The sequence below is a fragment of the Epinephelus moara genome, chromosome 7 (genome assembly GCF_006386435.1).
Source record: "Epinephelus moara isolate mb chromosome 7, YSFRI_EMoa_1.0, whole genome shotgun sequence".
Classification (NCBI taxonomy): Eukaryota; Metazoa; Chordata; class Actinopteri; order Perciformes; family Serranidae; genus Epinephelus; species Epinephelus moara.
In genome coordinates this window covers 10,205,086-10,222,456 of record NC_065512.1, presented here as the reverse complement: position 1 = coordinate 10,222,456, position 17,371 = coordinate 10,205,086, and the positions used below count along the sequence as shown (strand labels likewise).

The 17,371-nt window shown below is 42.6% G+C and overlaps 1 protein-coding gene across 3 annotated transcripts in view; it reads left to right on the top strand.

The window, feature by feature from the left end:
- The window catches only part of fhip1b (FHF complex subunit HOOK interacting protein 1B), a 32,834-nt gene extending 15,463 nt beyond the window's left edge, over positions 1-17,371 (top strand). Inside the window, exons 5-12 of one of the 3 annotated variants that reach the window (XM_050048091.1) lie at positions 2,467-2,712; positions 3,884-4,051; positions 6,102-6,181; positions 6,774-6,943; positions 7,204-8,595; positions 10,045-10,223; positions 10,652-10,814; positions 11,706-17,371. In XM_050048091.1, coding sequence (XP_049904048.1) covers positions 2,467-2,712; positions 3,884-4,051; positions 6,102-6,181; positions 6,774-6,943; positions 7,204-8,595; positions 10,045-10,223; positions 10,652-10,814; positions 11,706-12,016 — 2,709 coding nt within the window. In that variant the 3' untranslated portion in view covers positions 12,017-17,371. Of the gene's footprint in view, positions 1-2,466; positions 2,713-3,883; positions 4,052-6,101; positions 6,182-6,773; positions 6,944-7,203; positions 8,596-10,044; positions 10,224-10,587; positions 10,815-11,705 lie in introns of those variants that run through there. The other 2 variants (XM_050048093.1, XM_050048092.1) reach the window with 2 other exon arrangements.

Here is a 17,371-nt window from a genome sequence, read left to right as displayed (position 1 = left end):
GTGTGTGATGGTGGAAGGGGAAGGACGTGACTCTGCACTCTGACAGACCATTGGTCCTTATCTACATCCTATCAGCTTTATCTGGACTACAATGGCTTCCTCTGGTCCTCTTAAAATAAAATACCCAGCTCACCCAGCGGTAACGGATAAATCGATAAATCCTCCGTGTCACACACACACACTCCTCAATGCTGCTGTTGCTTTGTGTAAACCACTAAACTACCAGGATGTCTAATCAACAAATTAACTGAAACTCGACTTCAACAATGTAGAAGAAAACATAAATTATCCTTTATCAATTTGTGATCACATTTTAAATGAATCATGGTTATTTAGAACATGAAATGAGGATTGTGAGGAGGAAGAACAAGAAGCTGTCTTCCTGTGTTATTGTAGTTTCTTCCAGCTGCCACTAGGTGTTAATAAAGAGCCATATTTGCTGATTGCACTTATAAATGTCTGCTTAATTAGAGTGGACTGACTTCCTGGATTTAATTTGAACACCAGGACCATCATTCTGAATATCAACAGACTAGAAATCTGGTCCCAAGTGACAGCAACTGAGCTGCATTTCAACTTCAAGACTGCTTTATGGGCGTCAACAGTGTTGCGTGATGTGTATCATATTTTAATGCTGTGGTCAGTGTTCTTATCTTTTCCTCTGCCTGTTCACTCTGCTGTTAAAGAGCTGCCTCAGCTACTCTGTGCATGCCCTCCTTCCAGCAGCTTCAGTCTGACCTACTTACAGGCTAGAAGTACCAGTGGAGGTGGCATCAAGGACCAAATGCTCCTCTCCGCTCAGTCTCACTATTTTCTGTCTGTGCACGCTCACACATCCTAGTCAGCTTTGTTTGACATTTTTGGATGTAGCGACAGATTCTGTGACAGCTGTATCAGCCCTTTACTGTGTGGTACTGTAAGTGGTACTGTTACAAACACATCCTACAACCTCAGTGCGTGGCTCCTTTTGATTCATTTTGATCAATGAATTGTTTGCACTTGCTGAGTCAGACAAAAGGATTGAGGTTTCTCCAATATATTTCGTAACAGGCAAATGTATCAGCTGTTGTCAAAACACCAAGTTACATGAGGGCTTTTCCTAAATGCCTTTACATACAGTGAATTAATTTTGCTTATCAAGCTCCCCTCTCAACACAGCAATAGGTAGGTGAGCTGTTGTACATATCCGAAGGGTCATTAGTGCTGTTATGGAAATATGATGTGTTTCAGCCAAGATACAAGAGAACACTGCCAAGTGTTGTGTACAGTATAAACACGCCATCTCTGGGATTATAACAGGAGTTATTGTTCTGTTTGCAGACTGAAGGATTTATTACAGATCTGTGATTTACTAAGATGATTATTTTCTCGATGAAGTGATAAATGCTGTGGTGTGTGTTCTCAAAGCCCAAAATGAAATCTTAAAATAACTTTCTTCGTCAGACACACAGTCCGAAACCAAAAATATTTTAGTTGAAAATTGATTGAAGCGATTCGTCAGTTATCAAATGGGTGCCAATTAATTTTCCGTCAGTCTGCTCATCAGTAATTGTCCTTCTGTTTCAGCTCTCGTTTGTAATCAGTTATTTTTATCCCCCACAGGGCTTAAAATACTGTTGTTGTTTTTAATTTCATGCACCAAATTTTTTTAGTAATTGAAAAAAAATCAGGACTTTTTTTTTTTCAATTAATATAATATTTAATATATTTATATAAAAAAGAAGAATCACTAAAATCCCATATGACAAGGGGTGTCCTGTGTAGTGAAACATTTTGATATTAAATTTGAGTCACTGGGACACATTACATGGATGTTTTTTTTAAAAAAATGCCTTTATTTTATTTCAAAATATTAATATAAAATAAATAACCTACACATTAATAATCTAAAAAGAAAGGTGTGCTACATGAGACTAATTTAGTAAATTGTTTTATTATAATTTTGACAAATATTGGCAAGTTATTGAAAAAAACTGCCATTATTTTCTATTAAAATATTATATTGGCAAGAGAGCATGAAGGTGTTGAAAAAGACATTGGTTTTGTGTTATTTGAACAGTAGTACATTGATGATCCCTGAGTCAGCTCCCAGCAGTTAAATTCAGGGCTGGGAGGGGAACTTTTAAGTGCTGCTGTAGCGCTGTGTTGTTCTTGTCTGTCTGTGCGCTCAGTGCGTCAGTGTCCTCTTTTCACATCGCAGTGTTAGTTGTTAGTCCTTGCACTGAGAGTGTTGAAAAGTACGAATTGCTTGAGTCCCACAGCTCAAATTGTATGAGCACGACTGTACACATGAGCCCTGAGTCCTGTTTAAAAAAAAAATCAACTAACTTGTCTGTGAGAACCTGCAAAAAAGACACGGTGCTATAAGGATACAGAGAGACACATTTGTGCCTGAGGGCTGTCCAGCACCTCAGTCACCTTCTGACCCGCAGCTGTCTTACCTGAAGCCTCTCTGTCTCCTCTCAGGTGTTGGCGACAGGCCTCAGTGCCCTCTACTCCTCGCTGCCCAGGAAGATTGAGGTTCGGGGAGATGACTGGCATGCCCTGCGTCGGGAGGACTGGATGGGCGTGTCGTCGCTTGTGCTGTTCATGAACTCGCTGGAGTTCTGCAACGCTGTGGTGCAGGTCGCTCATCCCCTGGTCCGCTGCCAGCTCTTGGACTACCTCCACAACGGCTTCCTCGTACCCGTCATGGGCCCCGCACTGCATAAGGTAGGAAGGGGATAGAAGATTAGCATTATTTCTGATAATCACAGACTGTCCGAATCACCTGAGCCCAGTTGTTTAAAGAAAAACTGAATCTGAATCAGAGTGATCCAGATTTGAGAATCTCACATTTTACTATTCAGGATCAGCTTGTCCATCTTAGTTTGGTGCCAGTTTTTCAAAGCAATATTGGATTGGATCACCCTGATCCAGATACAAACTTCTCAAGATACCAAATCCAGATAAGCAGTGGTCTAAATGGGACTACAAGTCACAATGTAGGCTCCTAGCTGTGTGAACAACAACAGGCAGAATACAAGATGGGGTCACTTTAAATGTTTTTAATTAAAGAGACAGAGAACAGCATGGAAGATGTAGTTGTTTGAAACTGTATTTGACTGTTTCATTGTAATTTGTGTGACAAAATCTTTTATATTTGACCAATTTAAAAGGTGTATTTTGGTCCTGATATCATCCCCGAATCCAGCTTTCTGTTGGGATCAGGATAATCCTGATTTCCTTTTTTTGGATCAAAGGAGTCTCAATCCTATTGAAAAAGTTTTGGACACCACATACTGATGGTTTGATACAGATCAAACCCAAAACTGAATTTTTTGATCTAATCTGATTTCAGAATCCTTTGTTGTTTGTTTTGAACAACCCATTTTAGAGGTTTTATCCAAGCCGTTAAATCCATCAGAATACTTCTGAACAACAGGGCCCAGTTTGCAAAGTTTCCACAGTTCGTTTTCACAAAGCTTTGAGCACCACAAACTCAAAGCTTTGGCAAGGCCAGATTCCTTTAAGGATATCTGGGAAAGTTGTAAAAGAAAGTTTTTAGTAATTTGGGTAAACTTACCCTCAAAGAAAAGCATGATTGTTGGACCGCACAGATGGAAACTGACCACTTGTTTTTGGCTCCTCTTCACTTACTGGAAGACATTTTTATTGTGTCTGAAGTGAATAAGCAAAAGAACAATTGTGTGAACTTGTTTGCGGGACTTTCTTCCACAGATGAGTCAGAGTGAGTCAAAGCAACAAAAAAAAAAGGGTCTCACAATATTTGAAGAAATGATCTCATTGCCTGTTTTTAATCTTAGACTTCTTATTCACAGGACAGTTGTCTCACTGTCCTCTTTTGCAGTTTTGATATATATTTCCATGTGTGTGTTTGTAGTCGTCGGTGGACGAGATGATTGCCAGCACCGCCTACCTGGACCTTTTCCTGCGCAGTGTGTCGGAGACATCCCTCCTTAAAACCTTCCTGCGCTTCATCCTGCTGCATCGCCACGACAACGACACCATCCTGGACACGCTGCTCACACGCATCAGCAGCAATTCAAGGGTATAAAATATATGTGTGTACGTGTGATAGAGCCTCAAGGCCATTGTATGAACTCGGTTGTGTGGGCGGTGCGTGGGCTGAGAACAAAAATTGATTGAAAGTGAATCCGGCAGAATACACAAGTATCTGTTTTTTCCAGAACAAACAAGAAGAGTAAATGTCATTAAGTCTGCTGCATCTATCGGTTGATGTATTGTGTTGTGTTGTTTGTGGTTCGGAAAACAATCAATTGTGAAATGAGTGTAAATAATCTTAAATTTCAGTTGCTGAGAGACAACCCTTACTGCTGTTGAGGGCAACAATGGAAACAAAACAGAAAATAGGATTTCAGTTTTAAAGGAAAGCTGTGTTGTTGTTTTTTACAATTTCAGTCTTATTTTTGTAAATTTGGCCGTCACTCACTCACATGGTAACATTTTAATATGACAAAGCTACCGAGCACAGGATTGCCACGTCCTGGAAGATTGTTTGGCACTGTTTTAATACAGGAACACACCTGGAGAATGAGAGGAAAAATTTAATTTGTCACATTTTTGGTAGATTGTTAGCCTGGAAATCCAGACCCAAATCTAGAAAGATTTAGGGTCTGGCCATGAGTAATGAAAATGGCCCAACTTGAGGGGCGGCACCAAGCATGCATTTGTAAATATCACTGCACGCAACTGGATAACACTACGACCAATCAGAACAATACACGGGGTGATGTATACGCTTAGCTACCAGCGGAGCTAACTGGTGGATTAGACTCTTGCCGTATCCGGTCGGCAAAACAGCAAAACTACCAGCGGAGCTAACTGGTGGATTAGACTCTTGCCGTATCCGGTCGGCAAAACAGCAAAAAAAGACTCGAGCGCCGTCTTCTCTTCCTCTTTTAGAGAAAAAACCAAGTCTAACTCGTTCATTGTAGCGGCTAAAGCCGTTTCAAACAACTGGTGTTCATCCGTAGCCATCTTGCAATGTTTACTGACTGATTCTGGACTTCGTCCACTGTCGTCATCTGTTTAGCTCGCCTCTGGTCCGCCTATATCAGATACACTGATGTGATTGGTGCAGCTCGGCTCCGACGGCATAGGTAATGAGCATCATTACTGATTGCCGGAGTGACTCGCTGAGCAAATTCAAATTTTGCTCTCGCGAGAACTCTGGATTTCCAGGGTAGTAGATTGTGGAAAAATGACAAAAATAAGGCTGAGTACTACTTTGCACCAACTATACACAAGTTCAAACGTAGCCTAGTTAGAACACAACTTACAGGGTTCCCGCGGATCCTTAATAAGTCTTAGTTGTTCCTCATCTGATGACATGTGGTGCGTGCTGTTGCATTCCAAAAGTTGTACTTTGTTTCTCAGGCTGCAGGCGTCACTCTGACGTTTGAGCATTCCTGCTGCGCGTCCACATTGAAAACACTGAATTTTAGGGTGCAAAAAATGTGGCATGTGTAAAGCGCCTTAAAAGGCATTGAGTTCAATCTAAAAATAAGGCCTTCATTTCTTAAATCAATTTTTCAGAAGTCTTAAAAACATGAAGACATATGAAGAGGGATTTTATGAATGAATGGAAAAGGTCATGTTTTATAGCAAAATAAATAATTGGGCAAAATTGTCCCTAACCCCCAAGTATTTTTGTTTATAGTAAAATTGGTCTTAAATTTCATTTCAAGTGGCATTAAGAGGTCTTAAGCTGTAGGAATCCTACTTTAGGGTCACCTTAGGTCAAACTAAGGTCAAAGTTTACTCGCTGATAATATTTTAAGGCTTGCACCAGCTCTTGTTCAGCTTCACAATTTATTAGTAACACTAATGTTTCGGTCCTACAAGAGTGTTCTGTTCAAAGACTTGACTGATATTTTCCAACACACCTGCATCTGAGGCAGTTTTGATGAAACTTTACCCTTAAGTTATGTATAATTGGTGTAATACACTGCTGGTTATTTAATTTTTAAAAAAAATCCATCTTCTTGACTTTATCTTGTGCAAATTGGCTTTCATGTATACCGTCTCTCCAGATCACAGTTTTCTAACTAGTTTCCGAATCTGTGTGTGTGTTGCAGCTCTGCATGGTATCACTGAGTCTCTTCAGGACTCTTCTGTCTCTGAACTGTGAAGACGTCATGCTGCAGCTCATTCTCAGGTTTGTCTGCACATCTCAGCATGTCCTCCAAAGTGTTATATTTTTAATAGGCTTGTCTAAAATGCAAAATATTAATTGAGTAGTAAATATTTTCCTCCATACTCACAAACACACTATTCAGGTTAACTGAAGGTTAGTTTGTGTGTCACAAAGACACTGTTTGTCTTATATTTCTGTCCTTCATCTGTTTTCAGATTAACTAATTGGGTTCTTTGAATGAGCGATTTTATTTTTCTGTGAACACCATTAACATATTGGCTAAGCAACACACCAGTGTGTCCTTTCAGATTGTTGGAAAAATCATACAAGGAGATAGTTTTGTTTTCCTCTGCCACCAGTCACAGATAGGGAACCTGCTGTGCTCACATTTTTATATTTTTTAAGCATTTTGTGAACTTCCAAGGCCAGCTTTGCCTTTTTGTCTCCAGGACTGAAACAACTCGTTCTGCTGCCGACAACTTTGTATTTCTTGGTACTTTATAACCAGTATGATTGTAACTGCCAAGCGTCACAGCATGATAGAATAGTCAACATTGCGGGATTTAAAATGACTGAATTTTTAAATTGTGTGTGTGTGTGTGTTTGCTCCCAGGTATCTACTGCCCTGTACCCATGTAATGCTGAGTCAGCGTCGTGCCATCAGGGAGACTGACCTGTACGGAAAGTCGGCAGACAAGTTCCTATCTCTGATCCCAGAGTGCTGCCGACTGAACGCAGCGTCCTCTGCTGAGCGGGACGAGGATGGTGCATTCTGGGGTAAAGGTGAGCAACAAATCAAGTAAACAATTCAGTCTGTTTGTAATCATTACGTGCAGTTTGGATATGTGAACACTTCTTAATCTGTTGGGTGGCAGAAATTAATAATTCAAGAGCAAAAATATCAATTTAAGTGCACTTTTCCCCTCAGGACACCTGCTGGGCTCCAGTTTTTTATAGTTATGTTTTTTAACCATCTAAAGCCAGTAAATCATGACAGCATGTGAATTAATCAGTGTTTGCGACTGTATTTTGTCATCCTGCAGTACTGAATAGTCCCAGTACAGAGTCTCCAGCCCCACCCAGACCCAGCACCCCATCCCGCTTAGCCTTCTTCATGCGCCAACAGAGCAGCGGATCAGGAGGAGGGGGTCCCTCTACCCCCACCAGTATGGAGCCACTGCAGTCGGGTCCTTCCGGCTCCCACCCTCTGTCCCCTGACAGCCCGATGCACCAGCAGCAGACTAGCACAGAGTGTCTGGACTGGGATTCGGGTTACCTGGAGTACCTCAAAGACGCCCGGCGGGGCATCGAGCTTTGCTCCTGGGCCTGCCGCGACTGGTCGGCGCCCTATGATGGAGAAAACCCCTCCCCAAACGCGGCCCCTCCACCCCCACCTCCCCCTACCTCCAACCCTTCCATGGCCATGTTCCCTGAGCACTTCTCTTTCCAGCAGGGAGGAAGCAGTAACACCCCTCCAGGCCAGCAGAGGGCGGCCATCGTGGCTGCGGCACGATCCGAGTGGAGCAGCTCGGAGCGGGACAGCGGAGAGTGGGATGTTACGATCGGCAAAAACAACTGCATCAGCCTCACGCCACGCTCCAAGAAACGAAGCCTGCAGAGAGAGGAGCTCCTGCCAAAGCCTGTACCTCATCTCGTCCCCTCCTCCTCTTCTTCAGCCACACCTTTATCAACATCCCACCCCGCCTCGTCCCCAGCTCCTCACAATCCCACCTCTGCCATCACTGTTAGCTACCAGGCCATGTACAATGGAACAATGGGGCAGGGGGACGGGTGCTCAGACAATCAAGACAGAGGGCTGGAGGTAAAGAAAGTAAAGAGAGACTTGGGGGAGCAGCAGTATTTGGATGAAAATGCAAATCAAAATGGATCCCTTGTCACCTGTCCCTCCCAAAGCTGCAGCGCTCTCCCACAGTCCATTTTTAGCAACAGTGAAATAAGTGATGCAAAATCACTTTGCTCTAACCAGATCTCCTCTCAGAGCCCTGTCACCCAGCCAACGTCTGACACCAAACTGCTGACCAGCGACACCTCAAACCCACACAGTGCATCCTCAGATCTTCCAGAAGCCAATCAGACGCAACAATCTGTAGAGAGTCTCATCCAGGAGCTACTTGAGCAGGCGCCAGGAGAGCCACAGCTCCCCGGAGACACCAACGGTCAGGGCATCAGCATCGAGGCCTTCACACAGGAGCTGAGGGAGCTGGAGGACCGGGTGAAGGAGCGCAGCAGAACAGCCTGCCAGCAGGAGGACACCGCCAGAGAGTCCATGTCCTCTGAGCGGCAGGACGAGGAACAGCAGCTGTCCTCGGCCCTGGAGATGAAGCAGACAGGTGACGCAAAGGGAGACGGGCCTGTGGTGGGCCTCTGCAGTCCTGCCAGACCACTGAATCAGCCCGCCTGTCAGCCATACACAGGTGAGACTCACACTGTTGCTAGACAGTTATTTGCAGAGGGGCAGTTTAAAAAGTGCGATGGCTGTATTGGTTGTATTTTCTTGAAGGTATAACAGTAATAATAAACAACTTAAAAACCTTTAAGCGCATGAGGGTGGCGCTGTGCAGTGGGTGATGGTGAGGGGCTGGTGCAGATGACAGACCAGGTGGTGTGGAGGTTAGTCTCAGGTGGGATAATAAAAGGCACCAAAAACTTGATAGTATCATTTTAAACTAGGGCTGCCCCTTGAAAGATTTGAATTGTCAGTCGGAGACCCCTCAAGTCACCTTTCTTTTTTTTTTTCTCCACTAGTCTGTGTGCTGTTTAGTGTACTTCTGGGGATGTTTTGGTCCCCAGATTTTGCTGTGGAGTGGGAACTCTTAATTTTCCCACTACTCCTTGGTACAGACAGCTGCAGACGTGATGCAGTGGCACAGGGGAGGAGCAACTTTGCACCATAAGGCTTTGACATAACATTATCTTTTCTCATACAGCTTACTGCAACTACAGCCACAGTCTCTGACTTTTGTTTGATATCTAATTTCGGCAAGAAATGTTGTGCGTTTCCAATCCATAGTTAGCTTGTTCACTATACTACATGAATGCCACTGTCACATTGAATGTCCTGCTGAGCCGCATTCAAACTTTAAAACACTATAAAGGTTTAAAAAATGTTGTATGCATAGTAAACGACAACATCTGTTTCAATTCACATAATTCTGAGTCGGGCAGTTTACTACCTATACTCTCTTTCAGCTGACTCAAATAATGCCTGAGTGCAATATTGCTGTCTCTCGCAATGTGTTTATCACGCAACTTGACATTGCGATGTCAATAAAAAACAATATATTGAGCAGCCCTTGTTGTAAGTAACAACAGCTGCTGACGATAGTGTTGCTTGCCTTGGGTTACCTGCTTATCTTGGCAACTCTCAGCACACACGTTGACCTCTTAAATAAGTCGTGGTGAGTGTGGTGCCACCGGCAGATTTTATCACCCCACTGCTTAAGCTGCTTACACTTATAAAAAGGTAGTCCTCCTGAGTACCAGCTTCATGCCTCAAAAGCACCTGAATAACATCTCTAGCAGCAGTACTGACACCAAGACTGAACAGTTGCTCTTCTTTGTGATAACATTTCTGTATGTGCACAGTTTTTCAATAAATCAGTATTCAGTTCATAGGGAATAGATTAGTTAGTTTATTCTCGCATCAGTGGCAGGTTTACTGTCCCCATCTAACCTCTACAAGCTGTTAAAGCACCCTGCTGCCTATTTTTTCACAGCTTATCAGCCTCTACGCCACATCTCTTATTTAAAAAAAGCTGTCAAAGACACCTCTGATTTCATCCCTGGTTCATTCGCATGCAGCTGAGCTTCAGTTGTATGTTGCATCTTTACATCCGATGATCCGTCAGTCTTTCTCTGTGCAGGTCCGTTCATGGTGGTTCTGTTTGCCAAGCTGGAGAACATGCTCCAAAACTCGCTGTACGTCAACATCCTGCTCACGGGCATCGTGGCCCAGCTGGCCTGCTATCCTCAGCCGCTCCTACGCTCCTTCCTGCTCAACACCAACATGGTCTTCCAGCCCAGCATCAAGTCACTGATCCAGGTACACTGCACCATACGAAACTTGTCATATATTGACCCAGGAATGCTCTCCATGCTCTCTCCTGAACTGAAGTGAATTATATATCTGATCCAGCAGCTCAGCACATACTTGAGAAGACAGTCTCCATATTTCTACTTGAAGTGGTGACAGTTTTTCGTCTCCTGTCTGTAGGCATAGTTGTCCACTTCCAGCCCACCTCACTTCTGTGATAGCTTCTGTTCCAAAAGCTTCAGGCCCACAGCGCATTTGCATAGTTTCTTTTTCATACTCCATTTCTGTCCACATTCTAAAATACTGTAAATGAATGACTAATACTGTGTTAGGCATTACGAAGTAACAGCACTTCCCTCTTTTTCTGATCAAGTAATCGACAAATACAAGCTGCCTTTGAAGATTAATGAAGCTTTCCACCCTCCGGGTCACCTCAGGTTCTAGGTTCTGTGAAGAACCGCATTGAGGCATTTGCAGCCTCTCATGAAGACTTCCCTGCCATGCTGAAGAAAGCTCAGCAGTACCTGGTGGCCCGAGGCAAAGTGGACTGGTCAGACTTGCCTGCGGCAGTTCCTACCCTGCGGCGCTCTGATTCATTAGGTGAGCATGGACACAGGAGGAGAGCTAGTCAAACAAGTATTTCACTGGTTGAAAGATGGTCTCGTCAGAAATCTAGGTCGTCTATGGAGCAGAAAGACGGAAATACTTTTGAAATTGGTGCTTTATAACCAGAGAAAACAGAGAGTAAGGCTTGTGGCAATCGCTTTTGCTCAAGAGGTAGAAAATTGACAACAACCAGAATGCACTATGACACACCAGACCAATAAACACGCCCGCTGGCAGGTGACGTAATGCGAGACTGTCTGTTTCAAGCAGGAAACAATATGATATAAAATTACAGTTAAACAGGAAGCTGAAATGTATTTTTCTGAAGACATTTTATGTGAGAAATAGGCAACACAGTCACAGAATCTCGGTTTATATTTGATCAGCACTGCTAGTTTTCACAATTTGATCGGAGTTTGGTCTGAGTTTGAGAGACAGAGACAGGTCTCTCTTTCTTGATCTGCTTCTGCAGTGGCATGCATATGAAATTGCAGAAGTACAATCTGTAGTTTGAGCAACAGCCCGATAGCCATCGAAAATATGTGAGCTGAAAGATGAGCAGGGAGATCTGGGCGCTGGCAAGATGGTGGGAAGTGTAAAATAGTTAATTTACACACATTACCCATATTGTTAAGATATTGGCAAAGTATCTCCTCAAAATTTGACTTGATAATTCGCTCTCTTTATTTCCACTGGAAAATATTCATGTAACAAATTATTTAAAACTCAAATTCAAGGTCCACTCAGTTGCCCTTTTTTTTTATTTTAACAGAACTGTCAGCCAAGTTTTTAAACCCTGGAAAGATCTACTTAATTGACCCTGAGTTCAGAATAATTCTTGTTAGCACTGTGCTGACCTGTAAACTTGACATTTTCTTTTTCCAGTGAAGAGTCGTAAGCCATCTCTCGGAGACCTGATCCTTCGCCACACCAACAGCCCAACCCGGGCTCGACACGCTGCTCAGCTGGCCCTTGCACACGTACGAGACGGCGGCCAATCACTGCACAGCGCTCTGTTCAGGGGCGGTGGAGGCGGAGGGGCCTCTGGCCTGGAGAAGCAAGCTGAGGCGCTGCGAGTGAAAAACGCCGTCTACTGTTCCGTTATCTTCTGTGAGTTCCTCAAGGAGCTGGCTGCGCTGGCTCAAGAGCACGCCGTCTCTCTGCCTTTCCCTCAAAGCCAGGAGGCAGAGGAATAGACGGCGAACTCCTCAAATCTAGCTCTTAGCCTCCGTTTCTTTTTGATTAGGCTGTAAAAAGAGTTCTGTAGGATTCCCCCATCACCAGAGGACAGACTGGAGCACTGAGACTTTTCTGTCACTTAAGTGTGTCGTCTGCAATGACACAGACAACAAGCGAGATGAAAACGGTGTCATTTTTGTACCAAAATCATTATAGGATACCTATAGGACTGGAAGGATTTTCCTCATCTGTAAACTTATATGATATTGTGCATATCATGTATTATATTTACATTCTATACACAGAAGATCTCAGTAAACGCTTGAGATTTAGGAGCTTGTACATACACATACCATGTCATGGTATAACGTGACACAGTAAAGCCACAGTTAGGTGCACATGTTGGTGCTAGTCTCTTATGTTTTAAGTTGAAAGGGTGCTCTCAGGCGGCACAGAGGAGAAGAAGGTTTTATCCCAACAAAATTTTAATGGATGAAATACATGGGGCATGGACGCAGGGTGACACGTCTGCTGCAGCAAAGTGCGTCTGTTATAATCAACTGAAGCTGCTACACTGACCACGTGCTGCTCATCTTAATTCTTACATGGCATGTCTTTTTTTTTTTCCCAATGCACGACTCCACGGCCCTCCAACAGGTAAAAACTACACAGAACTGTGTAAACAATCTGTTTAAAAATGATCATACCTCATTGTATCTGAGGCAGTGCGACCCAGCAGGGCAACCTTGTGGGTGTTTTTACATTTCACATTCAAATAAGTCGAATCAATTCATCCTGTAGTGAAAACGATCCAGTTCATTTTTTCAGCACCAGTTGATTTAGCCTACGCTTTCCAGACCCTCCATAACCAACTGCATTATCACTTGGCAAAACTCAGTAAAGCTGGCAGCAACCACACGCCACAAAAATGGAGTCTCTGTAGCAGGTAAGAAACCCCACTGTGCTCCGCCTACGTGACACGTCGCATCCGTGCCCCGCGTATTTCTGCCGTGACAAACACCAAAAATAGTTTGGCAGGAAAACATTTTAAGGTGTAGGCAACTACCAAGTGATCCAATCAGCTTTGGTCGCCTCTGTACGACAAGCTCATGTTGGTGTAGTCCTCTATCAAGGACTGGCCAAAAGAGAAAGCTCACAGAGAAACAGTAAGTGTTCTGAGGAGCGTCTCAAGTGTCCATTTTATTTTTGAAAAGGCTGCAAAGACTAGTCATCAATGAACGCGATGAAAACTGGAACACACAGGTGAGGGAGCGTGCCACTTTCTCTCCTGTGAATCAGCACGGCCACCACAAACGTACTGGAAGAAACTTTGGGTAACGAATGCCATTTTTTTACTATATTTTGTTTTAAACGTGTTTGTGTTTTGCATTTGCACCATTTTCTAGACATATCAGCAGCGCGTGGGAGCAGGTGTGTCGATTTGTATGTGAGGTTTATTTTAACGAATGACTCCTTTTCCAAAAAGGTGACGCCAACTCTTTAGGCCATCAGTAAGCCATTCACCTGTTGCCATGAAAGAGGCTGTGGGATTGAACAGGCAGCACTGCTTTACAATTCATACCTTTTGTGTGTCACTTAGTCTTTAAAAGACCTGAGAGTCTGCCAGAAAAAGGCAAGAAGGGAAGGATTTTTTTTTTTCCTAGGGAGCGTTGGCATGATTTCCATTTACTCTGAACTGACATTTTGAAGAAAGGTCCTCGTGAGGCATTCACTGACTTTTATTTAAACAGACCTTTGTTTGTGAGCTAAAATTGAAGCTTGTGGAAGCAAGTCAATTTCAGTTTTTCCATTTTTTTGTTTTAGTTAGCTTCAAAACATCGTCTCTTTCAGGTGAGACAGGCCAAACTGAACATAGAAATGTTCATTTGGGAACTTAACATGCTGCTATTTTATAACACGAGCACCCATTTTTATTAGTGTCATAGCTACTATCTCATTTCATTGTTAGGTACCAAGTATAAATGTGCATGTGAGGATGTGCCAGAGTCAGTGCCAGTGTTGTGATCGGCATTTGTTTATTTTATTGTGTCTGAGGTTGAATGAAGTCATGGCCACACAGTGTTAAAAGCATTTGCCGAGATGAAATTCTCTTTCAACATTTTGATTTTTTCCTTAATGATCAGCAGCCTTTTGAGGCTTCATGGCCTTGTCCACATCAGCACCAGTATATTTGAAAATGTAGCTTTTCCTATGTGTCCACACACAAACTGTCTGAAACCTGATCTTTTGCAAAACTCCGTCCAGGGTGAAGATTTTCAGAATCGTTATTTTCGTTGTCATCGAGTAGACAGGAAACGGAGGGAATTTTTGGCTTGAGATAGCAGGGTAAGCTTTTGCCTTTGTGAGGTGTCACAGATGAAGCGGTATTTCATTCAATGGCGGGGGTGATCAAATAGTAGGACTAGGAGGACACTGCTCAGGATGGCCTTCCTGAAATATCTTTTTCTTTGTGTTTTTTTGTTGTCTTCTTCCTGATTGTCTTAATTGTTTTCTTCTTTGTCTTTTGCTACTTCGCAGTTTCATCTTCTTCGTTTTCTTTGTCTTCTTCATTGTCTTCTTTGTTGTCGTCGTCTTCTTTGTTGTCGTTATATTCTTTGTGTTCTTCCCGATTATCCTCGTTGTTGTCTTCTTTGTCTTTTTCTTTGCTGTCGTCGTCTTCTTCATTGTCTTCTTTGTTGTTTGTGTCTTCTTCCTCATCCTCTTTGTTGTCATCTTCTTTGATGTAATCTTAGTTGTCGTCTTCCTCTTTGTCATTTTCTCCTTTGTTGTCCTCTTGGTCTTTTTTGTTGTCTTGTTTGTTATTGTCTTCTGCTTCTTCGTTGTTGTGGTCTCCTTCATCATCTTATTCATTTTCTTCTTTGCGTGGCTTTACAGTTATGGTTATATCACCGTCTGTTGGTTTTGGCATGCTCTTGACAGCGCCTCCATTTTGTTTTGCGTTTTAATTTGGACAGAGATTCTTTGTTGTCATCGTTTTTGTTGTCTTCTTCCTCATTGTCGTCCTTCTCTTTGTCGTCTTCTTCATTGTTGTCATGTTTTTTGTTGCCTTCTTCTTCATTGTCATCTTCTTCATTTGCTTCTTCTTTGTGTGGCTTTAGGGTTACGTTTATATTGTCGCCTGTTGGTTTGGCATGCTCTTGACGCCGCCTTAATTGTTTGGCTTTTTTTTTTTTTGAGAATGAAGGAGGGAAAAACCCTGTTTACAAAAATACACGTGTCTGTGTGGACAAGGCCTGAATTGTTCCGTGTTAGTAGTTTATTTTATAGGATGGTAATACTTTATTTTACAGGCCTGTAGTTTCTTAATTATTTTGTAGTTCTTTTCTGTAAACACCTCAGGAAAATATGAGGAAAATAATTAGGAAATTAAGAGTCTGTAAAATGAAGCACTACTTGTATGACTGCTTGTGAAGTTATGACCCAGCTTTTTGTGAATCCATGTGGTTTTCTGCACATACTAGCCATTCTCTCTCAACTTTTAGCAGTGGAGAAGCTGCTAAAAGTGCCTGCCATCTTGCAAAGTCTTAATCTTTGGAATTGAACACCACATCATTTTTTTGACAGCCGTTTCATCCAAACAAGTTAAGGCCTTTTCAACTTGTCAAAGCCATATCCATGGTCGTCACATTTGTAAATGTAGTACGTCATCACTGCTGTAAATCACTTTTCTATGGAATTTCTAGACACATTTCGTAACACCCCCACTTTTAATACCATTAGTTAAGAGTTTCTGCATGTCAATTTAGGCCAGGTTTTTAATTAAATAATAAATAGTGTAGAGTAAGTTTTCTTTGGTTTGTGCAATAGTGCTGAGCTTAAATTAGCTTCCATGCAGTAGGTTTTAGTGGTTAGTGAGTCATCCCGGTGCCTGAGATCAGCGACGGCAAAGAAGACATTTCACATTGAATGTTTGCTCTAAGTTAATTTAATTGGTAGAAAGGGCACTTCTGTATTTTACCCACTGCCATCTGTCCATCCTTCTGTTCACCTAGTCTGATTAATGTTTCCCTTGCACAGTAAAAACAAAAAAGGCCAGAGGGGTTCATTCCACACCAGGTTCCTGTGCTTTTACACTCAAGATTGTGTTTTATAACTATTTTTATAAACAGTTCAGTTGAAGATAGGTCGTATTTTCTCAGTACGTTCACTTACTTGGTCAGTCTCATTGTAACTCAGCAGTTTGAGTCAGTTATCTGTATTTCTGTGATACATTCATGACACCAAAGACAATCTCTCTCTGACAATACTGAAACTCCCAGTGTCTCTGTTGAAGCAATCAGGCAGTTTCATGGCACACAATCTATAATTAACAACAATAAAAGCTCGGACACACCAAACCGACATCCAAGAACTAGTGGTGACGTAGGCCGCCTGTTGCGTCACCTCGTGTCGCCTGTGTCTCGGCCAAAAAACTGCACTTAAACACACCATAAAGACTACAGCCAACTTGTATGTACAGTCTGCGCCTGCGTGAAAGGAAATAATTCTTCATACCAGCAGGCAGTGGTAGTCTGTAGTCAGTAGTTCAAAAAGGGAAACAAGAAGACAGACACGATGAATTCAAGATGCTAGTTAGCCAGTTAGCACATTAACAACACAGCCCCTCTTGAAAGAACAAATTATATTTACCAGGCCCTAGCGAACAACTACACAAACAGTTACAAACAGTGCCTGCTAAAGAGTTCAATGGCTAAAACACTATTTTACCTAATGTTTGTTTCGATACCACAACGTCTTGACTTTAGCTGTTAGCTTTCCTGGCTTAGTTTCTCTTCACGTGCACTGAGCAAAACTGCCAATCACAGTGATTTCTCTCCCCATTGGGCTCCAATGGGTCCAACACCGAATCAACATGCTGAATCTGCCAAACAGAAAAAACAAACAAACAAAAAAAAGGCAACAAGGGCCGACTAGTGCCAATGGTGCTGGACACACCGCAAACACCAAGGTGACAGACACTCACCAATAGCTCGACATTGACAACAGCTGACAATGAGTTTGGTGTGTCAGGGATTTTATTCACATAGTACTTTTTAAATGTTGAAAGTACTTGCAAATAACCCCACAAAAAAGGTGCCAATACCTAACACAGTTACAGTAAAAGCTAAATACAAGGAAAACGTTAAAGAACAGAAAACCTGATAACCTGTAAAAATGAGACCAAAGCTGTAGTGAACTGGAGATGTTTACCAGCTAGAGCTTATTGGACAGGACCAGGTGTGTTTCTGAGACTCAGCTGTAATTAAAAAAGGGAGCTGCTCAGTAACCCTGAGATGCAAAACTTGGCATTGGTCCTATGTGACTGCATTTTTTCCTGATCTGGGATTTTAGCCCATGCACCTGTCCACACT